Genomic DNA, 27,484 nt, shown 5'->3' with positions numbered 1-27,484 from the left:
AGAGCTGTAGTCTGGATAGACAAGCTCCCTGCTCTAAGCTCCCTTCCCATACAAATTTTCAGCTACTGCTACCTCATGTGTTGAAGAGCTTGTCAGAAGAGACTCATGCTGATAACAGAGGAACAAAGCACCAGAGAGAAATGGCAGTTAGCGCTTTGGAGAGAGATAAGTAAACACTACATTTATATATGTGCTTAGTTCAACTTTCATGAATGGGGTTTACAACCACTTTAAGTATTAAATGTTTATATATGTTCATTAATACACTAACTAAATACTAAAATTAACAACAATAAAGATAATGCTATAACTACTGATAACCCAGTGTTGATCAATACATATTAGTGGATACATATTTTTGTATTTAGGTCAGGTCTGTACAGAATTATGTAACATTTTGGAAAAAATATACAGCCAAGAAGTCCAATACTTGATGCCATTATAGCAAAAACCTCCACAGCCACCATGTATTTCCCTCTGGTGCTCAGATAGGCCGGGATCATGGCAATCCAGACACTGCAGAACACCAGCATGCTGAAGGTGATGTACTTGGCCTCGTTAAAACTGTCCGGTAATGTCCTGGCTAAAAAAGCGATAATGAAACTCATAGCTGCCAGAAGCCCCATATATCCCAGGACAGAGTAGAAGCCGATAACTGAACCCTCATTACACTGAATGATGAGCTTCCCCTGATAAGAGTGAGTGTCCCGATCCTGGAAGGGCGGAGAAATAGACAACCAAGTGACACAGATTATGACTTGGACCAGTAAGAAGACACAAATGATCAAATTGGGCAGTTTGGCTCCCATCCATTTCCTCCAGGGACTCCCAGGTTTGGTGGCTTTAAAAGCAATACACACCATGATACTTTTGGCAAGTAATGAAGAGACGGCAACTGAGAAGATGACACCAAAAGAGGTTACACGCAGCATGCAGGTCACATCTACTGGATGGCCGAGGAACAAGAAGACACAGAGGAAGCTCAGCATGATGGAGACCAGGAGAAGATAGCTCAGGTTCCGGTTATTAGCTTTAACAATGGGGGTGTCCTGGTAATGTATAAATATCCCCAATATTAAACCAGTCAGAAGACAACAGAGGATGGAGACAGCTGAAAATACTGCAACAATGGGATCATCAGTGTAGGAGAGAAATTCCATCAATTTAGAAACACACCGATCCTTCTTCTCATTTGGCCATTCATCATCAGGACATTTCATGCAGTTTTCACTGTCTGCAGGAAGAAAAATACAAACACAATGAGGATCGGGGTCAGAGCTTCTGAGAAAATGAATTGTCTTGTGTTGTCTCACAGCTAGCAATGGGATTTCTATCAGTGCATTGTGGGGGGAGGAAAAGAGAATATAATAAATAATAAATATAATATACCATATTTATCGGCGTATAACACGCACGTTATCCTCCTAAAAATGGAGGAAAAAGTAGCAGTGCGTGTTATACGCTGATTTAAAAAAAAAGTCCAGAAAGCAGCGCCGAGAGGTAAAAGGTAGTCCCGCCTCCTATGTCGATGTCTATCATAGGCGCCGGGACTTCTGATGACAGCTCGTCCTTCCTTCTTCTCGGCGCCGCCCTCCCCCTTCTACCTCTCGGCGCTGCTTTCTGGAAATTTTTAAAAGTGATTTGGATAGTGGCACTGGCGCTGGCGAGACTGCAATTATGGGCACTGGCACTGGCGAGGCTACAATTATGGGCACTGGCGCTGGTGAGGCTGCATGTATGGGCAATGCGCTGGTGAGGCTGCAATTATGGGCACTGGTGCTGGCGAGGCTGCAATTATGGGCACTGGCGCTGGCGAGGCTGCATGTATGGGCACTGGCGCTGGCAAGGCTACAATTATGGGCACTGGCGAGGCTGCATGTATGGGCACTGCGCTGGTGAGGCTGCATTTAAGGACACTGCACTGGCGAGGCTGCATTCGTGGGCACTGCGTTGATGAGACTGCATTCATGGGCACTGGTGAGACTACATTTTAATTTTAAAAAAATGTTCTGAGTTCAAAGATGTTTATTTTAAATTTCAGCATTTTTCCTGAAATGTCTTCCCTAAAATGTAGGTGCATGTTATACGCTGATAAATACGGTACTGTAAATATAATACAAATATAATTAAAAAAAAATATATATAATGTAATAAATTACCTAAATACTGTATATAATTTAGCGGTTTGTTTGTGTCTCTTGGACACAGTGCATCGCCGATTGGCAGATAGGCTCTGTGATTGTCGCTTCTGATTACATGATGGATGTGATTGGACATAATTAAACAATTCTGCCTGTTACTCAATCTGCTCTGTTTCTCCTCACATAGAGCTCGCCAGTGAGGAGAGAGTGAGCCAATCTGTGTTGCCAGCCGGGGATCAGTGAGTTTTGAAGCATTTCACACACTGATCACCCAGCCAGTGTCCCCAGTGTGCACACATCTGTCACAGTGTCCAATCCACATCTGTTGCAGTGTACTAGTGATCAATCAACATCTGTCACAGTTTACCAGTAATAATCCACATCTGTCCCAGTGTACCAGTGATTATCATTATCAGTCACACTGTACCAGTGATCATCAATATCTGTCACAGTGTACCAGTGATCAACATCCCTTCCAGCGGAACGTAGGTGCTGCCCATGTGGGATGGGGGGGGGGGGGAGGTAATTACACCACAAAAGCGAACATCCTCAACATCTGATTAAGAGAATTGAAGTAGGCCAGCACCTATGGATTTATAGAAATTGCACTGATGGAACTGATTTTAAGATACAAGCCACTATGCTACAAAGTAATTTCCTACAAAGAAGGTACAGTAGAAAATATATATAGATATAAAAATGCCAAAAAGAGAAAAGTGACTGACATCACTACAGGGATTCTACGTAGACAGCCCTATCACAAGACACTTTGCAGATAAACACAAATATTGAGCGGACACTCCTCAATTCACTGCATTAGCAAGAATACATCCCCCACCTAGGGGTGGAGACTTTAATCGGTTGGTGCAAGGCACATTAAGGGGACCTCCCAGGCACAATATTTAAAGGAATTTTTAATTTATATTGTTTCACTTTAAGCATTATTAAAATTACTGCTCCTGTAAAAATGATAGTTTTAAAAAATGTTTTTTTGCATTGATAAATCTCTCCCAGGACAGTATCCAGGTCCCCACTCACTTTATGGCGATAACTTGCTAATAAGCCTTTAAAATGAGGACTTTTGACTTTTAATGTTCGTGTCCCATAAACTTTAATAGAGTTTGCATGTTCGCTAGAACTTTTTCTCTGTTCGAGATGTTCCGGTGCAAACTCTGTGGATGGTAACCTCACATGGGACAACATTATTGCATTCAACCTTACATTTGAGATATGTTTAATTACAACTAGGATATAATTATAAAAATTGACTTAATTGTAATAGTAAATATTATCTTTTTTTGTCTTCAATTGCTAAAGGACGCCTCCGGCCTATGTCCCCTCTTTTTCTTTCCATCTTGCTGGTGCCATTTGCACGGTGTGTCATTGTGTCTTTCCCCACTATGAGTGGGTGCGTGGCCCCATCTGGCTCTAGCATCACTGTTGGTTCCTCCATTTTCTTAATTTTTGGAGGGCATGTACTGGGGCATGGCTGCTGTTGTGCCCAGGCCGGGTTGCAGCTCGCCTATGGTGGGTGTTGAGGGGTGCCTTGGCCTTTGCATGGCTGTGTACACATATAGGTGCATTGCTTTATGGCTTTTAATCTCTGTTGCCTTTTTGACCTTTTTATTCTCTTTTTGTTCTATTTGATTTGATGATTGTGCATTGGTTTCTATGTGCGTATGCTCCTTGTTGTGGTTTGACTTTTGTTCTGACCATCAGGGGGCTACCTCTGTGCAATGGCAACTCTGTCTGACGCTGTCATTTCCACACTTGCGCACTGTATGCTCGGGGCGTCGCTTTACCCTTGGACAGATTGGGGCCGGCACCATTTTGCAGACCATGCAGTGTCCAGCGATTATAGTGGAGAGGCCCGTCCCAGGTTTTAGGCACACTCCAGCACATATGGGGTCTTGCCCTCGGTTGGGGGTGGCCCTTGGACACGCTCACTGACTATATATATGGACCTATCTATGCTTTTAGCAATTATTCCAACTTGATTCCTGGAATTGAGAGCTTGTGCTCTTTGTTTCTCCATCTAAGGTAGGCCATATTGGGAAACACATATGAGGCTGGTATTCTTGATGCATTTATCTACATACTCTGGATATATTTTAAGAATGATGGTATGTCTTGATTGTCAAGGGCTAATGAGGGCCTCTGGGGACCCTTTAAGTATACCATTAGGTGCTGGAATACTTGGAGTCTTTCTTATACAAATATGTCTTTACAGCGATTTACTGCTGAGAAGTGATATCCTATTTACAGTCAGACTTGTATAAAGTACTCAAAATTTCTACTTGAGTAAAAGTACAAGTGCTCGATCAAAAAGTGACTTGAGTAGAAGTGGAAGTGCTCACAGAAAAAGTTACTTAAGTAGAAGTACTAAAGTATTCAACATTTTTTTTACTTAAGTATTGCAAGTAGTTTTTTTAAAAAAAATTGCTACTTAAGTACTAAAAGTAAAAAGTACCAGTAGTTTTGAAAAAAAAATTCTACTCAAGTACTGAAAGTAAAAGTACCAGTACTGTGTTATGTAGTTATTAAAGAAAGAAGTCAAAAGTTTGAACAGCATATTGTTTTTTATTATTTCAAATGATTTATTCAAATGATTAACCTGTGTTTGTTAGTAGTTTCTTGATGCACTTTAAGCGCTGTAGCACCATTTATTTGTTTGTTTCGTATTTTCTTTTTATTGGAAAGATTTGGTATAGCAGCTTTTATTATACACAGCCTTTATTTTCGTATGCGCTGATTTACAAATGACATTATACACATTTTTTTGAGCTTTATGCAACCTGCCATCTACTGTTCTGGCAGTGGTAATTTTTTTAAAAGTAACGAGTAACTATGCAGCACAAAAAAAAAATACTTGAGTAGAAGTATCGAAATCATCGAAAAAATGTAGTGAAGTAAAAGTAGAAGTAGGAGAAAAAAATTCTACTCTAGGAAAGTACAGATACCGCATTTCGGTACTTAAGTACAGTACTTAAAGTGGAGTTCCACCCATTTTTGGAACTTTAGATCTTTGTAATCCCCTTTAAAATGTCTTTTACCAATGGAAACTTTTTTTTTTTTTTTTTTGCTAGTAAATACCTTAATTTCGGATTTATTCCTCCTCTCCTCACTTGCTGGTCCGATCGGCGATGACGTCATTCGGCGATCCGCAGTGTCTGCTGGGATGTATTCTATTCCAGAAATCTCAGTAGCTGTAGCTGTACTGAGCCGTGCCTGCCCCGCCTCCGCCCCGCCTCCTCTCAATGAATTGCATTGTATGAATGTATTAAGGCTGTTCTCTGCTCAGCCTCCGCCCCGCCTCCTCTCAATACAACTCAATGAGAGGAGGCGGGGTGGAGGCGGGGCAGAGAACGGCCTTAATACATTCATACAATGCAACTGAATGAGAGGAGGCGGGGCGGAGGCGGGGCAGGCACGGCTCAGTACAGATACAGCTACTGAGATTTCTGGAATAGAATACATCCCAGCAGACACTGCGGATCGCCGAATGACGTCATCGCCGATCGGACCAGGAAGTGAGGAGAGGAGGAATAAAGCCGAAATTAAGGTATTTACTAGCAAAAAAAAAAAAAAAAGTTTCCATTGGTAAAAGCCGTTTTAAAGGGGATTACAAAGATCTATGTATTCCAACCTATTAAAAATGGGTGGAACTCCGCTTTAAGTAGTTCTACTTCGTTACTATACATCTCTGTTTACAGTACATCATAGGATATGTCCATTTCCTTGCCTTCATTTGGTAAGACTTTGAGCTTTTGGGCCATTCCACTTCCTTTCTTTCTTTTCATCTACTATGGTCTCTATAGATTGCTTGTTACTTCTTTTGTTTGGTTTATGTAGAATTGGGCAAGTACCATGGTCCAGTAGGCATAACCCTCACTGGAGACATTTTAAGCTTTGTTCCTTGATTATGGTTAAAGTCGTATATGGTGGCTATCAATTACCATTCCATATATGGTTTATGTTTATTATACTAGTTATTGATTCAATATAACTATTGCTCCCACCTGTGTTTTCCAAACTATTAGACATTGATATATAATGTTACATGATGATATTGAATAATTGTTGATGTATATTTTTTTGTCTTGTTGTTTTTCTCATTATGATATAGACATCTATTTTCAGCCATTGCTGTACACTGTATCTGATAATGTGGTCCTGAAGAATCCGGGGCTCCCGAGAAACATGGTGACCACTCCACTATTGAAGAGATTCAATCTCTCCACAAACTTACCATGATGCTCTGTACTGTATGGTATACGTATCTATGTTTTTAATGTCTGTTTTTAAATATATAATACTAATGAAATTGTGTAAAATTTTTATACATTCTGTGTGTTGTGTTCTCAAAGACATATTTAAAGTCCCGCTATAGATTCCCTTTTTTTTTTTTGCTTCAAAGTTATAGAGGCAACAAACTATCCTGATGTCCTGACTCGTTTCTTGAGACCTGATAATTCCAGGACAGTAGAAATACCCCTAAAAATGCTTTTTGGAAAGTTGACAGTCCAAGGTATTTAGTAGGAGGGATGGTGGTTTATTTGAAGTTGTAGTTTTTTGTCATTATTTTTTGGAAAATGAAGAAATTCTTTAACAATTTCTTTTTTTTTTTACATACTGTCAACAGTGCAGTACTGCATCATCATATACAGTAACTGGTGTGGTGGTGATCAGGGACACTGAATGGTGACAGTATGAAAAAAAAAAAAAGTTATAATTATTTTAAATTTAGTTTAACCACTTAAGCCCCGGAGGATTTGGCTGCTAAACGACCAGAGGGCATTTTGCGATTCGGCACTGCGTGACTTTAACGGACAATTGCGCGGTCGTGCGACGCTGTACCGAAACGAATTTGGCGTCCTTTTTTTCCCACAAACAGAGCTTTCTTTTGGTGGTATTTGATCACCTGTGCGATTTTTTGATCACGCGCTATAAACAAAAAAAGAGCGTAAATTTTGCAAAAATAGCAATATTTTTCCCTTTTTTTTATATGAAATTCCCCCAAAAAAAAATGTAAAAATCAAAATTTTTTAATATTTTCGGCCAATTTGTTTTATGCTACCTATGTTTGGTAAAAAAAAATCGCAAAAAGCGTATTTTGATTGGTTTGCGCAAAAGTTATTGCGTTTACTAACAAAGGGAAAGATTTTTGTCATTTTTGTTGTTTTTTTTTTTAACGCGTAATGGCGGCGATCTGCGATTTTTTTTGCGGTACTGCGACATTGCGGCGGACAGATCGGACCCTTGACTGACATTTTTGACACTTTTGGGGTTACCAGTGACATTTCTACAGTAATCAGTGCTATACATATGCACTGTTACTGTAAAAATGCACTGGTAGTGAAGGGGTTAACTTTATTTGAGAGGGAGGGGCTGTGTGTGTCCCTAGGGGCGTGATTCTAACTGTGATTGGCTGTGGCTTCAACTGTATGCAGAGTGATCAATGGATCTACATAGTAGATCCATGTGATCAGCTCTCATACAGAGAGGAGAATGACAGGCAGCTTGTTTACACAAGCTGCCTGACTATCTCCCTCTCCCCCGCCGATCGCAGAGTGGCCGGCGGCGATCGGGTCCGCCGGTCACGCGCGCGGGGGGGTCCGTGACCACGCGGGAGCGGGAGCGCGCCTCCGGCGGCGCGCGCTCGCTCCCTAAACCCTCACAGGCGAGCGACGTAGACCTACGTCACTTTGCCTGTGAGGGGCTGACCGCCGCCGTAGATAGTCGTGCGGCGGTCGGCAAGCCTTTTTTTTTTTTTTTTTTTTTACAGATGAAGTTTGTGATGATGAAATGTACATCAGGTTATAGTGAGCTTTCTTCTCAGCACTGCGCCCATTTTGAGACACATGTGATCTTATCCAATGCTTGTAATTCATGCAGAAAATGTACGTTTTTTTACTTTTTAATAAATGTCAAATTGTGGAGCTTTTTTTATTTCTTTGAGCACCTGAGCTAGCATTAGAGGGACCATACATGAAGGACTGCTTCAGCAAGTCTCTATACCCTATGCTCATGCGACTCTTCGCCATTGGTATTAGAGTCCATTTTTTCTGGTAAGCGTTCCCAAAGTTTTCAATTTGGTGATTGGAGCACTGGTGGTGTTATTCCCTTCCTTCCCTTTTTGGAACACAGAATTTCCTTTCCAATATGCATTTTATCATCCGGATTCGGATTCCAGCGATTTCTTTTGCACTGTTGCACACTTTTTCACTTAATGGCGAAAGTATTATTGGACTGATATTGAAAGACTTTTTTTGCACATTTTTTTGCACTATGCACTTTTGCCATCTTTTCACCTGTATACATGTTATTTATAATTTGTGATTTTATTATGTGTTAGACCACATGTTGAATCTTTTCTTAGCCAATTTTATTGCAGCATTGTTTATATATACTGTATATTTAGCAGCTTTAACAATATTGTTGTATTGTAGTGCCAGAAGCTGATTTTGTAATAGGGTTGAGTAAGCACAGTAGTTTTTCTATATTAATATCTCTGCAATTGGCCCTGCCTGTACCATGTGATCGAATTGACCAATCACAGCTGACAGCACAATGTACACACTGGGTGGCTTAAAAGGAAGCAATCCATTGTGTACAACTGTCAGGTGACTTGCTGTGATTCATCACGGCAGTCACATGGTACCGGCAGTGAGCCAGTACTCGGATCGTTCATCACTAGAGTTGAGCGAACCTGGACTGTATTGTTCGGGATAGTACCGGACTTTTGGGTATTCGGTACCCGGACATGGACCCGAACATTTCACTGTATGTTCGGGATACTGTCCATTGTTCGGTATGTTTTGGAGCAGTTTCAACAGGTGCAAGGCAGCCAATCAGCAAGCGTTTAACTAGTGTGCCCTTAGAAGCCATCACAGCCATGCCTACTAATGGCATGGCTGTGATTGGCCAGTGCAGCATGTGACCCAGACTCTATATAAGCTGGAGTCACATAGCGTGGCGCGTCACTCTGCTATAACTATACTAGGGAGAGGTTCCTGATGCTGCTGCTGCTGAGGGAGAGATAGGAGATTACTGTAGGGTCAGGCTGGAGATTGCTTTGAGGGAAAGAATAGGAAGAATCTTCTTTAATCAGACAGCGATCTACATTGATTGTATTGTGTGGGGGTGCAGTGCACGATCTTTATGCCCTGACCTGAGCCCAGTGAGGGTTAGGAGTGAGAAAAAAAAAACTTTTATCAGTCTGTTAGGTGGGCGGTGTGCGGTGTGTAGCAGCCATGTATTGCAAGCTCAGTGCATATGTGTCTGCTTAATCTGCATTTAAAAAAGAAAAGAAATGTTTTCCTTCATATTTTACTTTGACATACAGTACATTGTTTAGAAAGACACTGCTTTTCTAACCTGCTCTTCAAAAAGCACCAATGTAAGGTAAAAATGATTATTTTTCAGTATTAAGGGGGAAAAAAAATATTTTTCAGTTTTTCATTCAAATGGGTTTTTATTTTATTCGATAGCAGAATAGAACAACATCAGTGTCCAACGTGTTAGGTGTGCGGTGTGTAGCAGCCATGCAATGCAAGCTCAGTGCATATGTGTCTGCTTAATCTGCATGTAAAAAAGAAAAAAAAAATTTCCTTCATATTTTACTTTGCTATATAGTGTTTAGACAGACACTGCTTTTTCTAATCTGCTCTTCAATAAGCACCAATGTAAGGGAAAAAATATTATTTTTCAGTATTTAGGGAAAAAAAAATATTTTTCAGTTTTTCATTCATACTTTACTGTGACACTGTCATACAGTGTTTAGACACTGCTGTTCAAATCTGCTCTTCAAAAATCACCAATTAAAGGGAAAAATAGAACATTTTTCATTCATATGTTACAGTGAGCTACACCCATTGGATAATGTTGTTGTATTCCGCTTATCAATAAAAACCCATTTAGGGGAAAAAAATAAATTGTGGCCTAGTCTGCACATGTTACTGTGAGATACACCCTTTGGATACTGTTGTCGTATTCCGCTTATCAATAAAAACCCATTTAGGGGAAAAAAAAAATTAATTGCGGCCTAGTCTGCATATGTTACTGTGAGATATACACTGTGGATACTGTTGTTCTATTCCGCTATTCAATAAACACCCATTTAGGGAAAAAAAATTAATTGTGGCCTAGTCTGCATATGTTACTGTGAGATACAAACTTTGGATACTGTTGTTCTATTCCGCTATTCAATAAACACCCATTTAGAAAAAAAAAAAAAATTGCAGCCTAGTCTGCATATGTTACAGTGAGATACACCCATTGGATACTGTTGTTGTATTCAGCGTATCAATAAAAACCCATTTAGGGGAAAAAAAAACTAATTGCGGCCTAGTCTGCATATGTTACAGAGCAACAGCACACAGGTCTCGCATGGAGGCCCAGTTATTGGTGGTGAAGTGGTGCTGTTCCACAGAGCGACTCACGCATGCGTGCTGCAGCTGAAACTCCACTATGGCCTGCTGCTGCTCGCACAGTCTGGCCAGCATGTGCAAGGTGGAGTTCCACCATGTGGGCACGTCACATATGAGGCAGTGAATGGGAAGGCTGAAGTTATGCTGCAGCGCTGACAGGCAAGCAGCAGTAGGGTGAGAATGCCGAAAGTGCACACAGACGACCCCCACTTTCTGCAGCAGCTCTGACAATTTCTAAGGAACCTCTGCACCACCAATTTCAGCACATGCGCCAGGCAAGGGATGTGTGTCAAACCGTCTAGACCCAGAGCTGCTACGAGATTTTGCTGTCACGTACCTGGTAGTAGAGCCTGATACGATGAGGAAAGCCTCTCTTACACCTCTGACTCGGGGGCCCCTGATAGAGCAGACAGGTAGCACAGGAGTGCAGAGGGGCACAAGTGCCTATTGGTCTTGATAGTAGCTTAGCCGGATGAACTGTCAGGATCAAGCACGGCAAGACTGCCGGTGGACCGCAGCGGAGCAGGAGTGCCGTATGGACACCACTGAACAGGAGACAGGAGCAGGCTGAGTCTGGCAGTAGGTTGCAGCAGACCAGGAATGCCGGATGGACACCACCGAGCAGGAGAAAGGAGAAGGCCAAGACCGTCAGCGGGATGCAGCGGAGCAGGAGTGCCGGATGGACACCAGTGGAAAGTAGGCAGAGACTAGCAGCAGGCAGTCCAGCAGGGTAGTAAGCAGGAACAGGGTCAGGCAAACCGGGTCATACACTGGCAGACGGATCAGATGCAGATGTACATGCAGAAGCGTGGTCAAAGACAAGCTGGGGTCAATGCAGGCAGAGTTCAGGAGAAGTCAAGGCAAGCCGGGTCGATAACAGTAATCAGATGCGCGTTTACAGGTAGCAGGTATACACAGAAATGCTGTAGACAAGACAGCACTGAAGCACAGCACAGGCTCAGTTTAAATAGCCTCCTTGATGACCATACAAGCAACAGGTGCACGCACTTGTGCAATGGGCGTAGCCTATGCACAGCAAGCTGTCTAGAAGAGCCATTCTGTCTATGGGAATGCCCTTCCTGACATTTGCCCATTATCGTACACCACCAGGCCAGGCTTGAGGCTCACTGGCAGCAACCACTCATCAGTCTGCTGTTGAATGCCCCTCCACAACTCCTTTGCGGTGTGTGGTTTTTCCCCCAAACAGGCAAGTTTTAAAACTGCCTGCTGTCCTTTACCCCTGGCTGTGCTGAAGTTGGTGGTGAAGGTGTTACGCTGACCGGATAAGGAGGCAGTAGAGGATGAGGAAGCAGAGTAGGAGGAGTTAGGAACAGGAGGCAAACTGAAGCGCACTGCAATACTCGTGGTGGAAGGACATGCGCCAAACTGCTATCCGCCTCAGGCCCAGCCACCACTGAATTTACCCAGTGTGCTGTTAGGGAGATATAACGTCCCTGACCGTGCTTACTGGTCCACGTATCCGTAGTTAGGTGGACCTTGCCACAGATGGCATTGCGCAGTGCACACCTGATTTTGTCACCCACTTGGTTGTGCAGGGAAGGGCTGGCTTGCCTGGACAAATAGTGGCGGCTGGGCACGACGTACTGTGGGACAGCCACCGCCATAAGGCCACCAGACGGAATGAGAGAATTTCAAAGGCCAGAAATTTTGTTATGCTGGCATTCAGGGCGAGGGATCGCGGGTGGGTGGGGGGTACTTCCTCTTCCGCTCCAGTGCTTGGGAGATAGAAAGCTTAACGCTTCCACGGGACATTGTGGAAATGGTTGTTGGTGACCCAGGTGGTGGTGTTGCTGGCAGATCCTCTGTTTGCGGGGTGGCAGGTGCCGGTCTCACTACAGAGGTGGATGAAGAGGCCGAGACTGCAGCAGCAGAAGAGGAAGCAGGAGGAGCCAGAGACCTTTCTTGGTTTTTGAGGTGTCTACTCCACTGCAGCTCGTGCTTTGCACTTAGATGCCTGGTCATGCAGGTTGTGCTCAGGTTGAGAAGGTTTATGCCTCGCTTCAGGCTCTGATTGCACAGCGTGCAAACCACTCATGTCCTGTCATCATCACATTGTCTGAAGAACTGTCACGCTAGGGAACTCCTTTCAACTGCCTTTGGTGTGCTCGGTCCCTTGCTCCATTGGGCAGTAGCAGGCGTAGTGTCTAGGGCACGGCCGCTCCACTTTTGCACCCTACTCCCTCTTCTGCTGTGCTGGTGGCTCTGTGTGACCACCGCCTCTTCTTCCAAACCACTCAGGTCACCTGCATAACGTTCATTCCATGTGGGGTCGAGGACCTCATCGTCCTCCACATCATCTTCCATGCAGTCTTTTCCCCTGCAACCCTTGCCGGTCTCCACAATTCTGAATTCCGCAGCAGTTGGCACCTGTGTTCCGTCATTATCTGAGACGTGCTGCGATGGTCCTCCCATTTACTCATCTTGAGACATAAGTGGTTGGGCATCGGTGCACTCAATCTCTTCCACTTCTGGGGCAGGGCTAGGTGGATGGCCCTGGGAAACAATGCTAACAGAGTCATCAAAAAGAAGAAGAGACTGCTGCATGACTTGGGGCTCAGACTGCTTGGCTGATTTGTAAGGGGGTGAGGTGAAAGATTGATGGACATCGGCTACAGGTGCCAACTCTGACCTTTCAGCAGAAGACTGGGTGGGAGACAATGTGAAGGAACTGGAGGCACTGTCAGCAACCCAATCTACTATCGCCTGTACTTGTTCTGGCCTCAACATTTGTAGAGGCGCATTAGGCCCTGCCAAATACTGCTGTAAGGTTCTGTCGCCTACTCGCAGCTGAGAAAGGGGTTTCACCTGTGCGTGTAGCTGCCAGAGATCGATCACGTCCTCTCCTTGCAACAGGAGCTGCACCAGCAGCACCACCACCCAGCACTAACATGGTGGAGCAGTATGTGTGCACACGCCTAGACGTACTGAATGACGGGTCTGCCCCCTTCAACTTCTGGGTCTCCAAATTGGGCACATGGCCTGAGCTTGCCCTTTATGCCTTGGAGGTGCTGGCGTGCCCTGCTGCCAGTGAATTATCTGAACGTGTATATAGCACGGCTGGGGACGTTATCACAGACAAGCGCAGCCACCTGTCCAGAGCCAATGAGGACAAGCTCACATTCATTAAAATCAACCAGGCATGGATCCCACAGGACTTGTCCGTACCTTGTGCAGAATAGACATGTATATCGGCCTTACCCAGCCATTGTTGGATTTGATCTTTCTTACTATTTTGGGGTGTACCCGAATTTAAAAATTTTTTTTATTACAAACCAAAACCAGCGCTGGCTACCTCGTCCTCCTCCTTCACTGCTGCCGCCGCTTCCACCTACACCGCCATATCCACCGCCACCTCAACATCCTACTCCATATGGGCCTCGTCCTCCTACATCATTCAAGATGATTATTTTTTATTTTTCAGTTTTTTATGTTATTTTAAGTCATTTCCCTATCCACATTTGTTTGCATAGCACTTGCCATGCTCTTAAGATGATTTTGCTGCCATTTGCGGCCCTCTAGACCTTTCCATGTTTGTTTTAGAGGCATTTTAGTGTTTAAAAGTTCGGGTCTCCATTGACTTCAATGGGGTTCGGGATAAAGTTTGGGTTAAGTCCGGGTCATGAACTCTGACTTTTTTTTCAAGTTCGGTATAACTCGCTGAACCCGAACATCCAGGTGTTCGCTCAACTCTAGCTGCGTGGAATCATGGACAGGGCACTTGAGGCAGAACAGCGGCAGGAAGAGGAGGACCTACTTTCCTCACAAGGCCCCCTTTATGCAGATATCATTCCTGCGGTGCCAAAAAACACACAGGAGGAAGAGAAGGAGGAGGATGAGGATTTTGGCAGCATGGATGTAGAGGAAGAGGATAGGATACAGCAGTCTTCAGCTTACGTTGCATGGGCTCCCAGATTCTGCAAAGCCTGCGAAAGGACCCAAGGATTCGTGCTATCAAGGAGAGGGATAATTACTGGTTGGCAACCCTTCTTGATCCATGTTACAAGGGTAAAGGTGCAGAGCTCATCCTGCCTTCGCAGAAAGAGCAGAGGATGAAACATCTTGAGGAGGCCTTGAAAAAAAATAGTGTACCGCCAACATTCTCTGGACGTGTTTCTGAGGCATCATTCAGCCAAAGGAGGAGTGGTAGAGAAGGCGGCCGGCTGACCAATGCCTTTAAACAGTTCTTTTGTCCACACTAGCACCCAGGGCTGTTAGATTTAAGCAGCAATCACCAGGGTCTCCATCATAGGGTGCATGATTATCTAGGCGCAAGAGCAGACATGGAGACCATTCCAGCTGTGCATCCACTGGCTTACTGGGTCTTGAGAATGGACCACTGGCCAGAACTTGCTCAATATGCAATGGAGCTACTGGCCTGTCCTGCTTCCAGTGTGCTTTCCGAATGGACGTTCAGTGCCACTGGAGGTTTTGTGACGGTCAAAAGAGTGTGTCTGTCCACAGACTCTGTTGATCAGCTGACTGCCATCAAAATGGACCAGTCCTGGATAAACAAGTGCTATCAGGCCCCTGATGCTGATGTAACTGATTGAATTTGCTAGGGATCTGCCATCCCTTGAAAACTGCATATGCTGCCTATCCTATTCCTTAACCTTGATTCTGTTAGCTTCCAAAAATGTTTTTGGTTTAGGTCACTACCACCCCCAAGGCCTAATTTTTCAGCACTTGTATGACAAGTGTAGAGATGACCTTGCAGTTCGCGCCAAATTTTGCTTGTTCTCTACCCGCCAAATTTGCGAACACATGGCATCGTTTGCAGCGGCCATATTAGTTTACATTGGGGAGAAATTTGACCCATTACACAGCTGTCAGGTGGAACGGGACAGCCAATTGAAACATTCCAGCACACGGACAGTCCCCCTACCCTATAAATGGACCTCAGCTGTCGGCCATTTCACATTCCGCTTTCTGCCAGTGTAGGGAGAGGTCTGCTGTGCTCATGAGGGAGGGTTTGCTAGACACAAAAAGCGCTGTGAAGATCCACAAAAGTCCTGTTCAGGGCTGGTATTTCAGTATAGGTCTATTAGTATTTTTTTAGTTTAGGGAGAGGTATCCAGTCGTTGCTTTAGGGGCAGTTAGAGATCAGCTGCTTTCACACAAATCGCTCTGTTAATGTCCACAAAAGTTATTTAAAGTGCTGCAATGTCGGTATAGGGTCTATTACAGTCTCTTTAGTATAGGGGCAGGTATCCAGTCTGTGCTGGCTGGGCAGTTAGAGATCGTCAGCAGTGACACAAATCGCTCTGTTAATGTCCACAAAAGTTATTTAAAGGGCTGCAATTTTTTTGGTATTGCTGTGCAGTGTACTAAAAAGGAGGGGGGGAGGGGGTTAATCCACAGTGTAATATACTTTGTAGAAAGCATATTATAGTGGATTAGTAGTATTATTGTGCACTGTGCAGCATTGTGATAGGTATGGTGACTGAGCGTTGCTGCAGCAATACTACACACAGTGAGAAACTCCCTGGCCAATTATTTGTAGAACTGGTGTGATAGACCAGTGGCCCCCCAATACCACATATTGAAGTGGGGTGTTATCTGAGTATACTTTTACAAGTGTATTTGTGTCCTGCAACAATATTGCCTCGTTTGCTGAGTTAAGTCTGATACACACAGTGCCAAACTCCCTGGCAGCCAGATCCAGCCAGAATTAAAATCCTCAATTAAGCAGGCATCCACCCAGTACGCAGACACAGAAATACCCCCCTTGGAGAGTCGAGACGGGCTCCTTTGGCACCAGGACAAGGTTTTCGTTCCCCAACCAGTCAGGCTCCAAGTTCTAAAGACTTTCCATGACCATCAGCTGGCCGGACATTTTGGTGTATGAAAGACCCTTGAGCTTATCCAACACTCCTTCTGGTGGCCCAGTTTAAGGAAGGATTACCAGTCTTAAGTTAGCTCCTGCGTTGTCTGTCAGCGCAACAAGGGGTCCAACACTAAGTCCTGGGTTAAGGCCTCTACCCATCCCTGAGCAACCCTGGAAGATGATTTCATTGGACTTTATTGTTGACTTACCTTCCTCTGGGGGTTTTACTACCATCTTGGTGGTAGTGGATCGTCTGACCAAAATGGCCCACTTCCTGCCCAAGACAGGCACTCAATCAGCCCCAGAAACAGCAAAAATATTCATCAAGGAAGTAATCAGACTACATGGGCTTCCGGATAATATTGTTTCCGAAAGAGGAGTACAGTTCACCTCCAGATTCTGGAAGGATCTTTGTAAGACCTTGTCCATTAAAATATGTCTTTCTTCCGCTTACCATCCCCAAAGCAATGGCCAGACAGAAAGAACAAACCAGACTCTAGAACAGTATCTTAGTTGTTTCTGTACTTTTGCCCAACATGACTGGATATCCCTTCTCCCATGTGCGGAATTTGCATACAATAATTCGGTACATGCCGACACCAACCAGTCCCCATTTTGGGCGAATTATGGGTTCCATGCCTCCTTTTTGCCCAATACCCTTCCGGAAGCATCTGTCCCTGCAGTCCAAGACCGGATTAATTCTATTCAGACTAACTACTTATTCCTTCAGGAGGCCGTCCAGAAAGCACAAACAGATTACAAGAGGTTCTATGATAAAAAGAAAAGAAACAAACCTACCTTTAAAAAAGGGGACAATGTGTGGCTCTCCTCAGCTAATCTTAAACTTTCCTGCCCATCCCGGAAACTGGGTCCAAGATTCGTTGGACCCTTTGAGATCAAAAGGGAGGTCAACCCTGTGGCTTTCGAATTGGTTTTACCCAACTCCTACAAAATTCACCCAGGATTTCATGTATCTCTGCTAAAACCAGTTGTACCCAGCTCTTTTTCTGGTAGGGATGAATTACCTCCTCCTCCAGTCCTGGTGGAAGGTGAAGCAGAGTATGAAGTGGAGGTCATAATGGACTGCAGAAAGTGGGGTAGACAAACCCAGTACCTCATCAAGTGGAAGGGGTATTCTGCAGAGGATAATTCCTGGGAGCCTGCAGATAATATACACGCTCCTAGACTAATCCGGGAGTTCCACAACAGACACTCAGAGAGACTGGCCCGTCTGGGCATCCGGAGGCTGCCCCTTGGGGGGGGGGCACTGTCAGGGAAATGGCCATAGGAGAACTGGCAACATTGCCAGTAATAGAAATGGACGCTCCTGACTCAACTGACACAGCCCTCTGCTGGCCTGTCAGGGAAATGGCCATAGGAGAACTGGCAACATTGGCAGTAATAGAAATGAATGCTCCTGACTCAACTGACACAGCCCTCTGCTGGCCTGTCAGGGAAATGGCCTATAAAAGTTGGCCATAGGATCGGACTCATTGCTGGATTATCTCTCAGCTTCCTGTGTTCCTGTTTCCTGTTTGGATTTCCTGTTGTGACTTGTCTTGTTCCTGATTCCGTTTGATCTTCTGCTCCTGGTTTGACCCTTGGGTTCTCCCACTGACCTTGCTTCCATTACCTACCGTGTATGACCCCGGCTTGCTTCAAGACCTCAGCTATTCTGGTTGTCTCCTGTGCATGACCTTGGCTTATACCACGGTTTCCCCTACTAGAGACTATTCCTTGGCACAAGGTAGCCCGGCTGCTTCAGAGCCTTGAAGACTCATACCCTGCTGCGATTCCAGCCTGTTCCAGTTCGCTCTCGGATTGTTCCTGGTTCTACCTACCTGCCTGCAGCTGGTAACCCGTGCCATTTGGGGCGCCACACCATTCGTACCATCTCCAGGGGTGTGCCGCACTGAGCCGCAAGGGGAGCCCTCTCAGTACCTCGGCCTCGGATCAGGTAACCCTGACAGAGTGTATTTTAGTCCTGCAAAAATTTGGCCTCTCTTGCTGTGTTGACTGTGCTACACACAGTGACAACAGTTACTGCCCAATTATTTGTAGAACTGGTGTGATAGACCAGTGGCCCCCAAATACCACATATTGAAGTGGGGTGTTATCTGAGTATACTTTTACAAGTGTATTTGCATCCTGCCACAATATTGCCTCTTTTGCTGAGTTAAGTCGGATACACACAGTGCCAGACTCCCTGGCCAATTTTTTCAACAACTGGTGACAACAGTTTCTGGCCAATTATTTGTAGAACTGGTGTGATAAACCTGTGGCCCCCCAATACCACAGATAGAAGCGGGGTGTTATCTACCTTTTTCCAGATATACTGCAATTCTCTAGAGACTTTTGTCACAGGGTTATTAAAAAACATGACAGGCAGAGGAAGAGGCAGAGACGCACGCAGGGGTGGTAGGGGTAGGGCAGGAGCAGTAGGCCGGAGCCTAACTGTGAAGTTTCAAAATCCGCGTGCAATTACGTCAAAGGACGCACCAGACTTGGTTGAGTGGGCCACTCAGCCTTCCTCTTCTGCACCCTCCTCATCCGCTCTGCTGTGTGCACCCCCAGAGACACCGCCCCAACCACCAACACCACATACCCTCCGCTTGAGTCACTGGAATTATTTTCCGATCCATCACAAGACGTTTGCGATGTGCAGCCATTGTTGTTATCGGATCAGAAAGAGGAGGTAGCAACAGCCACCACTCAGCAGTCTGACGTCAGTACCCAGATGAGCCCAAGGAGGTTGGTCCCCGCTGTTGCTGTCTACTCCGAGATCTCGATTGTTAGTGGTGGGGAAGGTGACGTGGATGATGACGAGTCTATGGACGTCACGTACGTGGCCACAAGAGAGGAAGAGGAAGGGAGTTCAGAGGGAGAGACGGCCCGGTAGATAGGGAGGAGAGGCAGGCAGAACTTGCAGTGCACAAGAGGTAGAAAGCAGACTGCAAATGTATCAGGAGCAAGCCATCAACCATGTACAGTCACATCTGGTGCTCCCAGGAGACCGGCACATGGCTCTGCAGTGTGGGCTTTTTTTAATGTGTCCGTTGCTGACAACAGTGTTGCCATCTGCAGCCTTTGCAGTCAACGCATAAGTCACGGTAAGCCCAACACTCATCTAGGGACAACCGCCTTAAGAAGTCACCTGAACTCCCATCACCGAGCCCAGTGGGAGCAACACCATCAGAACCCACAAAGCCACACTCCAGGCTCTCTCCGTCAAGCCCCTTCTCCTTCACTTTCTCCTCTCTCCTTACATTTGCCCTCCACTCCACCTTCCATGATGCTGTCGTCACGTTGTTCTGGAAAAAGGCAGGCTTCTATGGTCCAAATGTTGGAGCGGAAAAAAATGATGACGCCGGATAACCCTCTTGCCCAACGTTTGACTGCTGGCTTGTCGGAACTGATAGCCCGCCAACTACTGCCATATCAACTGTTGGACTCGGAGGCCTTTCGTAAATGTGTGGCCATTGGAACACCACAATGGAAGGTCCCAGGCAGGAAATATTTCTCGCAAAAGGGCATTCCAGAGCTGTATGGCCATGTTCAGTGGCAAGTGAATATATCTCTGACACACAGTGTTGGTGCCAAGATACATCTGATCACGGGCAGGGAAGGTATATCACTTTTACTGCCCACTCGGTGAACCTTCTGATGGCCGTTAAGCATGAAACCCGTGGCGCCTGTGTGGATTTAGTTGTACCGCCATGGATTGCAAGCAGGCCTGCCTCTTCTTCTCCTCCTCCTCCATCCTCCCTCTCCTCCTCGGCTGACTCCTCCTCTTCCGCTGCTACCGTCTCTTCTCCTGCGCCACCCAAGATCCCCAGAACCTATTCCACATGCCAGGTGAGATGTTGCCATGCTGTGCTGCGTCTGTTGTGCCTGGAAGCCAAGAGCCACACTGGTCCTGTACTCCTTTCAGCTTTGCGTTCACAGGCAAATCAGTGGCTGACACCGCTGAATTTGACAGTTGGTAAAGTGGTGTGCGACAACAGTGCCAATCTGCTGAGTGCGCTGAAACAGGGCAAAATAACATACGTCCATGTAAGCAGAAAAGAAAGTGGCACTTCCAGACCCAGGAACTTGGAAACTTGAGTTTTATTCTTCAAATCAAAGGTACAACATCAGACAGGAACACAAGACAAACTGGACAGCAGACGCGTTTCACACCTTGTGCTTATTCATTAGCAATGAATAAGCACAAGGTGTGAAACGCGTCTGCTGTTCAGTTTGTCTTGTGTTCCTGTTTGATGTTGTACCTTTGATTTGAAGAATAAAACTCAAGTTTCCAAGTTCCTGGGTCTGGAAGTGCCACTTTCTTTTCTACTTACATGGACTTCTCATGTTGCGGACCTTGGTAAGCACCCATTCCTGCAGGACTGCCACAGTTGCTCGGGATCCATCTGGCTCAGCTGGCTGCTTTCAGAGCAGTGATTTGTTTCTTTTTGGTTTCCTAAAATAACACACGTGCCATGCATGGCACACGTCCTGAACTTGGTCGTGCAGTGATTCGTTGGCAAATACCCTACGTCTTGGTGCAGGCCAGGAAAATCTCGGGCCATTTCCGAAGACCTTACACAGCCATAGCTCGCCTAGCTGAGATTCAGCGGCGACACAACCTGCCCCTTAGGCGTCTTATTTGTGACTGCCTGACGCGATGCAACTCAACGTTGCATATGCTCGATAGGCTGCTCCAGCAGGAGTGTGCAGTCAACGACTACCTGTTCCAACTCGGCGGCAGGACAGATTCTGGGGAGCTTGGGTTTTTTTCACCTGGCCAGTGGCTGCTCATGCGGGACGCATGCAGACTTCTGCAGCCATTCAATGAGATCACCAATCTGGTCAGTCACGGCCAGGGCGCCATAAGTGACATCATACCTTACGCCTTCTTTATGGAGTGTGCATTGCGTCGTGTCAAGCCGTTGAGGAGCAGGAAGATGAGAAAGTAGCAATGTTGGATGAATTCCCAGGGGGTGCTACTCCATCTGAGACAAATCAACAGCAGGAGTCTGAAGAGGAGTCAGAAGAGGATGGTGCTGGGGGGATGAGGAGGAGCAAAAAGAGCATGCTTTAAACCTTTCCGGGATCCCTGGTGTTATCAGTGGATGGGGGGAGGAGAAGGAGGACGACATTATCCTGGATGATGAGCTGGAAGAAGGCCATTACAATGCTTCCAGTTTAGTGGGGGCCTTCAAAGCTCCAGTGTTTTAAGGGGGACCCCTGTATAAAGCACATAAAGGCCAAGGAGCAGTACTGGGTGGCAACGTACTTAGACCCCCGGTACAAACACAAAATGGAAGAAATGTTACCACAATCACAGAGGGCGATCAGAATGCAGGGCTTCCAGGCCTTGCTGCGGGAAATGCTGCATTCTGCTTTTCTGTGCGCTGGCAGTGGAATTTCCAGTCACAGAGAGACAGTTGCAGGTAGCAATCCAACAGCGCCTGCAAGAAGAGGGCGGTTTGAAGATGTCTTGGTCACTTCAGATATGAGATCCTTCTTTCAGCCAAATCATCGACAGCTATACTCCGGATCCAGCAACAAGGAACGCCTAGACCGACAGTTGTCCGACTACATTGGGTTAACGGCCGATGTGAACGCTCTGAGGAGTGATGAACCCCTGGACTACTGGGTGGACAGGCTTGACCACTGGCCAGAGCTTGCACAATTTGCAATGGAACTGTTGGCTTGCCCCCCGTCCAGTGTCCTGTCCAAAAGGACGTTCAGCGCAGCAGGGGGGATCGTGACCGATGAGCGCACTCACCTAGCTCATGACAGTGTAGACTACCTCACATTTATAAAAATTAATGAGGCATGGTTCTCTGAGGAATTCAACATATGGGACCAGTAGACCACGTTTCCTCGAAATTCCTCATGCCAGGCCACAAATATCCGCCAGACCGCCATCCACCCACAGCAATTCCTGGTCCTTGGCTTCGCTACATACAGCGGCATAAAATGCATTTAATGTCCATTGAATGGCTACTTTTTGGGGCCTATACAGGCCGACACTTCTGTATCCTGTGAACTCCTACTGTACCTCAAGCCATCAAATACACTACGTTCTTTGCTGTCAGTTAAACCCCTGTGGGCTAATTTTTGGGGCCTATACAGGCCGACACTTCTGTATCCTTTGAACGCCTACTGTACCTCCAGCCGTCATTACACTACGTTCTTTGCTGTCAGCTAAACCCATGTGGGCTAATTTTTCAGGCCTATGCTGACCGACACTTATGTATCCTGTGAATGCCTAATGTACCTTCAGCCACAGAATACTACATTCTTAGCTGTCAGGTAAACCCATGTGGGCTAATTTTTGGGACCTGGAATGGCCGACACTTACTTCTGTATCCAGTAAATGCCTAATTTTTCAGACTGGAATTGAAAATCAATGGGTCTGTAAAGGTTCCGCCAAATTGTGGAATGGATGCGGACCCATTTTACAGCTGTGTGAACGGACCCTATATGTATTAGACATGTATTTACTGGCTGCTGTCAGTTCTGGCTGATTTATGAAAAAAAAAAAAAAATTTTGCTGTAAAAAAAAAAAAATTAGGGCAACTTTTTCAATTGCAATACTTCTGTTATGTTATTGTCCATGTGCTGGGACTACTTGTGCACAGCTAGTACATCTTTTGTGGCTGCAAATATGACCTAAAGGTTTTTAAAGTTCGCCTAAAGTCAATGGGCCCACCGCAAACTTGCGGTTCGCTGACTTTTGAGAAAATTTGCGGCTGACGTTTGGGTACCGCCCCGGCCGATGTTAGTCAATCTCTAGACAGGTGCATACAATTGAAATGTCGTATGTCACTTTTAACAGCAGGCCATGTCCCTGTGTCCTGCTAACTGTGAGGGGTTACAGTGTTCAGGCACCACCAACACCAAAGGCCCAATTTTTGGCACTTGTGTAGCACATGCAATCTCAAATTTGCATGGAATTCTTACCAGCAGGTCCCATTCCCGCACCAAGCAAGAGTAACTGCGAGGCCTTGGTTACGGTGTTCAGGCACCACCTACCGCAAAGGCCCAATTTTTGGCACTTGTATAGCACATGCGATTTCAAATTTGCATGGAATTCTTACCAGCAGGTCCCATTGCTGCACCCACCAAGAGTAACTGTGAGGGGTTACGGTGTTCAGGCACCATCAACAAGCAAGGCCCAATTTTTCTGCACCTGTATGACAAGTACATGTGATTTTAAATTTGTTTGTATATTTGTATATGACATTGTCAGTATTGCTGCAGCAGGCTACATACATCGTAGAGATGCACTACTTTACAGGCACATGCAGGGTACCCCCCAGGCATGATATTTGAAGGAATTTTTCATTTTTATAGTGTCACTTTAAGCCTCATTAAAATCAGTAAATCCGTGCTCCTTTAAAAACAATGGTTTTTAAAAACTTTTTTTTCATTGCTACATGTTTCCCAGGTCTGGACCCGGACCCCCATACACTTTTTTGGGGCAATAACTTGCATATAAGCCTTCAAAATTAGGCCGTTTGATTTTCGAGGTTCGAGTCCCATAGACTTCAATGGGGTTTGTTTGTTCGAACAAACTTTTCCTCTGTTAGCGGTGTTCTGGTGCAAATCGAACCGAGGCATGTTCAGCTCATCAGTAGTCCAGATGATTCCTGATGGCTAAGGCCAAGGTTTCAACTGCAATGGCAAAAATCATACGGGAAAGAGGGCACCCCTGTCTAGTGCCTTTGTGTATTGAGAAAGGATTTGAGTAGTGAACTTGTAATTTAACCTGAGCACTCGGGTAAGAGTATAGAGCCCGTAGGATCTGTAGAAAATTCAGACATCTATCCAAAATTTCAAATAAATAAGGCCCTCCTATTGTGGGATGCCATTCAGGAATTCAGAGATGTGGAGAGGTCAGGCTCCCTCATCCGCCCTTTATAGCTTAGAGTAAAAGTCATGAAACGTGACCATGATCTGTTGTGGATTCTGTGTGAGTGACCCCGTGGAAACACACAATTTTGGGAGGGAAAAGGAACGGGGCTTCGGCATCAACCTAGCAGACAATCTGGGACCTATTTTATTTTTTGAAGGTAGAAACGTGCTCTGAACCACTGAAGGCTTTTTTCAGCCTGAAGGCCAAATATAAAGATAGGAAACTTGATTCCAAAAGGGCATGAGATTTAGAAGTGGGACTATGTCTATATTGTGACGGGAGTCACTTTGGTTGGGGGGCCCGTGGAACCCAGCTTACCTTAAAGCGGTTGGGAAATCCCTGTCTCAGCTCCCTAGGTCTCTCTTATGTGTAAAGTCACCCTGGGTCTAATTGGGGCACAGGGTGACTTAGAAAATGATGGACAGCTACTTAAATGGACACTGAGAATATAGTTTGGATTACTTCAAATGGGACAGTAATGTTTATCCACAATATCCCTCAAGAAATCTATGATACATTAATGTCACTGTATCAGAATGATGGAACATTGTATGAGCTTTGCCTCATAGACTATTGTAGGTCGGAGCCGGACAGTCTGCTACTGGGATCTCCTGCTATTGTCAGTTTAATAAGGTGTTCTGTGTTTATACTTAGGATGATGTGTGATGTACTTTGGTTTTAGCCTTGTTGCCGGCCACTCTGGTCACCCAAGCTGGTTTAATTTATTTAGCATGTTAATTACAACATTGTCTACGTGTGGATTCCCATGTTTCTTTCCAGATGGCTAGTTTATTAGCTCAGGTTAATTATATTTCTGCATACAATTTCATCTGCATACGATATTGTAATCAGGTTCTCCTGACCTGGTGGGGTATGTATTCTGTGTGAGTTTGTTCAATAAAAAGTTCCGGATCTTCTACAACCTATTTTTGGCTAGTCTTGCATATTAAAGCTAATATCTGATATCTGTGTTCAGGACTGAAGGAAGCGGCATACTGATGGAAGCACACAAGCACACTGTGGGCCAGTCCTGTCACATATGGAAAATATGTGAAATTCTCATTCCAACTTGTCATTATCAGCCCACCATTCGCACTTGAGTTTGGTGGCAAGTTGAATAATCTTTCCCTGGATGACTGCTTTATAGGCAGAATGTTTCAGGAGAGACTTTCCCATTGTCATTAACCCAAAAACATTCCCCTATTTCTTTATCCAGCATAGTTCATTGGACAGGGTCGCTTAATAAGGATTCATTTAAGCACCAGCGAAACATGCCATTGTGGCCCAGGGGTTTCTTATGGAGAATTAAAACCATTCAGTGGTCTTACAGTGGGGAGTCCTTAATGAATGACTTGGTGACAAATGGAATGGCGGAGGGAGCAATAAAGATATGGTCTATTCCAGTGTAGGTCTGGTGTGGTGCATAGAAATGGGTATAATCCTTCGAGGTCAGATTAAATTCCCCCAAAATATCCACCAACCCATGGGACTGTATGAGCCTAGCAATCTTTAATCTTTGTCTAGGGGGACACAAAAGATGAGAGCTACCTCGGCCTGATTTATCTAGCATCTGATCCGATGCACGATTGGAATCCCCCCCCCCTCCCATTATTAATGTGCTTACCAAGTGAGGAGAAAGGGTAGACAACATGGAAGAGAAGAATTGTGTTTGGCCAGAGTTAGGGGCATTATAAGAGACAAAGGAATATTGGGCCCCGTCCAAAGAACCCGGAATCTACCCTCAGGATCTTTGATTTCCTGTGATGGTAAGAAGGTAGTCTTTTTGGAGAAGAAAATCCCCACCCCCTTAGTCTTATCCTCGGTGTTGGCCAACTAGAATTGAGGAAGTTTAGGGTGGATACATTTTGGATTACCTTGCTTGGGGAAAGGGTCTCTTGTAGGAGAAGCACCTCTATCTGTTGGGAATGGGAATTTTGGAAGTACTTGCATTGTTTTAATGGGGAATTTATACCCTGGACGTTAAGGGAAGCGACATGAATAGGCGGGGAAGTCCTGCCACTAAGTCTAATATTTTTAACTTCTTTTGACAGAATAAGCAATCCAGCAAAAGTGGCAGTTAGAGAGTTGAGCCAAACCATTTATCACTGACAGGGGTGCTTAAAATGACCAGCTTATACTTATTAATGTAAATCCCAAAAGGAAAAATGTTGTTACTATCACTGTTTAAAAAGTGTTATCTGAAGTTCAGCTTTATTTATAAGTCAAATCCATCTAAATTTACAAGTGCATCTAAAAACTCCCCTCCCCCAGATTGACATTGCCGCTGTCCAGAGGTGTCCCCCTGTCAATGCCTTCATCTGATTTTCTCTCTAGAAGGATGGAGCCATCTTTATTCAGGCATCATACAGGGTCATCGCCTACTTCCTGGACGGAGAGATGACACAATCATGTGAATACTGGTGCCTGCAAAGCTCTTAGCTGTGTTATTGGATGCCCGGCACAGATCAGCCCCTGCTGCAGACTCTGACTTGCTACAAAGTTACAATATTGCAGTCTGATCACTGGAGGAGAAGAGACTGATAAAATGTTTCTTCCTGCCTGCAGCAGATTGATGACATATTCTTAGCATAGGAAAAGTCACTGACTGGGATTTAAGAATAACGCTTTATTCATGAATTTTAGAACTTTTTAGAAATTTCATGAACTTTAGAAAAAAACTTTACTGTCGCTGTGCATTTTGACAAATCTGGAAATATGTGTAAAAATACCTTTTGATGCTGTCAGAAAATGAGAAGAGGAGAGCGATTTAGTAGTTTAGTAGCAGTAGTAATAGTGTTAATAGTAGTAGCAAAATACAACTGGTTAGGGCTGACACCATTTATTTTTATTTCAGACAACAAACTCCTCTATGTTGTCAGCCCATAGCAGAACTTAGGAGCTGAGTATATTCCTGGCAGGATCAACAGGGATCTTTCTGTACATTCAGGGTCTTTAGAAGGATAAAGCTTAGGGAAATGTGCACACATGGCAGAGATGTACTACATTTTTTCCTGACATTTAACTACAGAGGTAACTTCTGCCCGGTCCAATAATAACTTACTAACAAATACAAAATCTACCGGTAATGTTGGAGATCTCTCCTTCTGGACACAAAACGCACTCATAGCAACATTTATGTATTGAAGATCCAAACTTTTTT

General features: G+C 45.0%; 1 protein-coding gene across 1 annotated transcript; it reads right to left on the bottom strand.

Moving 5' to 3' along the window:
* Positions 1-341: 341 nt before the first annotated feature.
* LOC309563191 (vomeronasal type-2 receptor 26-like) lies at positions 342-27,449 on the bottom strand (the record flags this gene model as incomplete). Its single annotated transcript, XM_082267554.1, has 2 exons — positions 342-1,234; positions 27,386-27,449. 2 exons carry the CDS (start codon positions 27,447-27,449, stop codon positions 342-344), a joined length of 957 nt encoding a protein of 318 aa, XP_082123680.1.
* Positions 27,450-27,484: the final 35 nt, after the last annotated feature.

This window comes from Pelophylax lessonae (assembly GCF_965119305.1).
Source record: "Pelophylax lessonae genome assembly, chromosome: 1".
NCBI lineage: Eukaryota > Metazoa > Chordata > Amphibia > Anura > Ranidae > Pelophylax > Pelophylax lessonae.
Note: the sequence above shows the minus strand (reverse complement) of the source record. Positions and strands in the feature narration are given on the sequence as shown.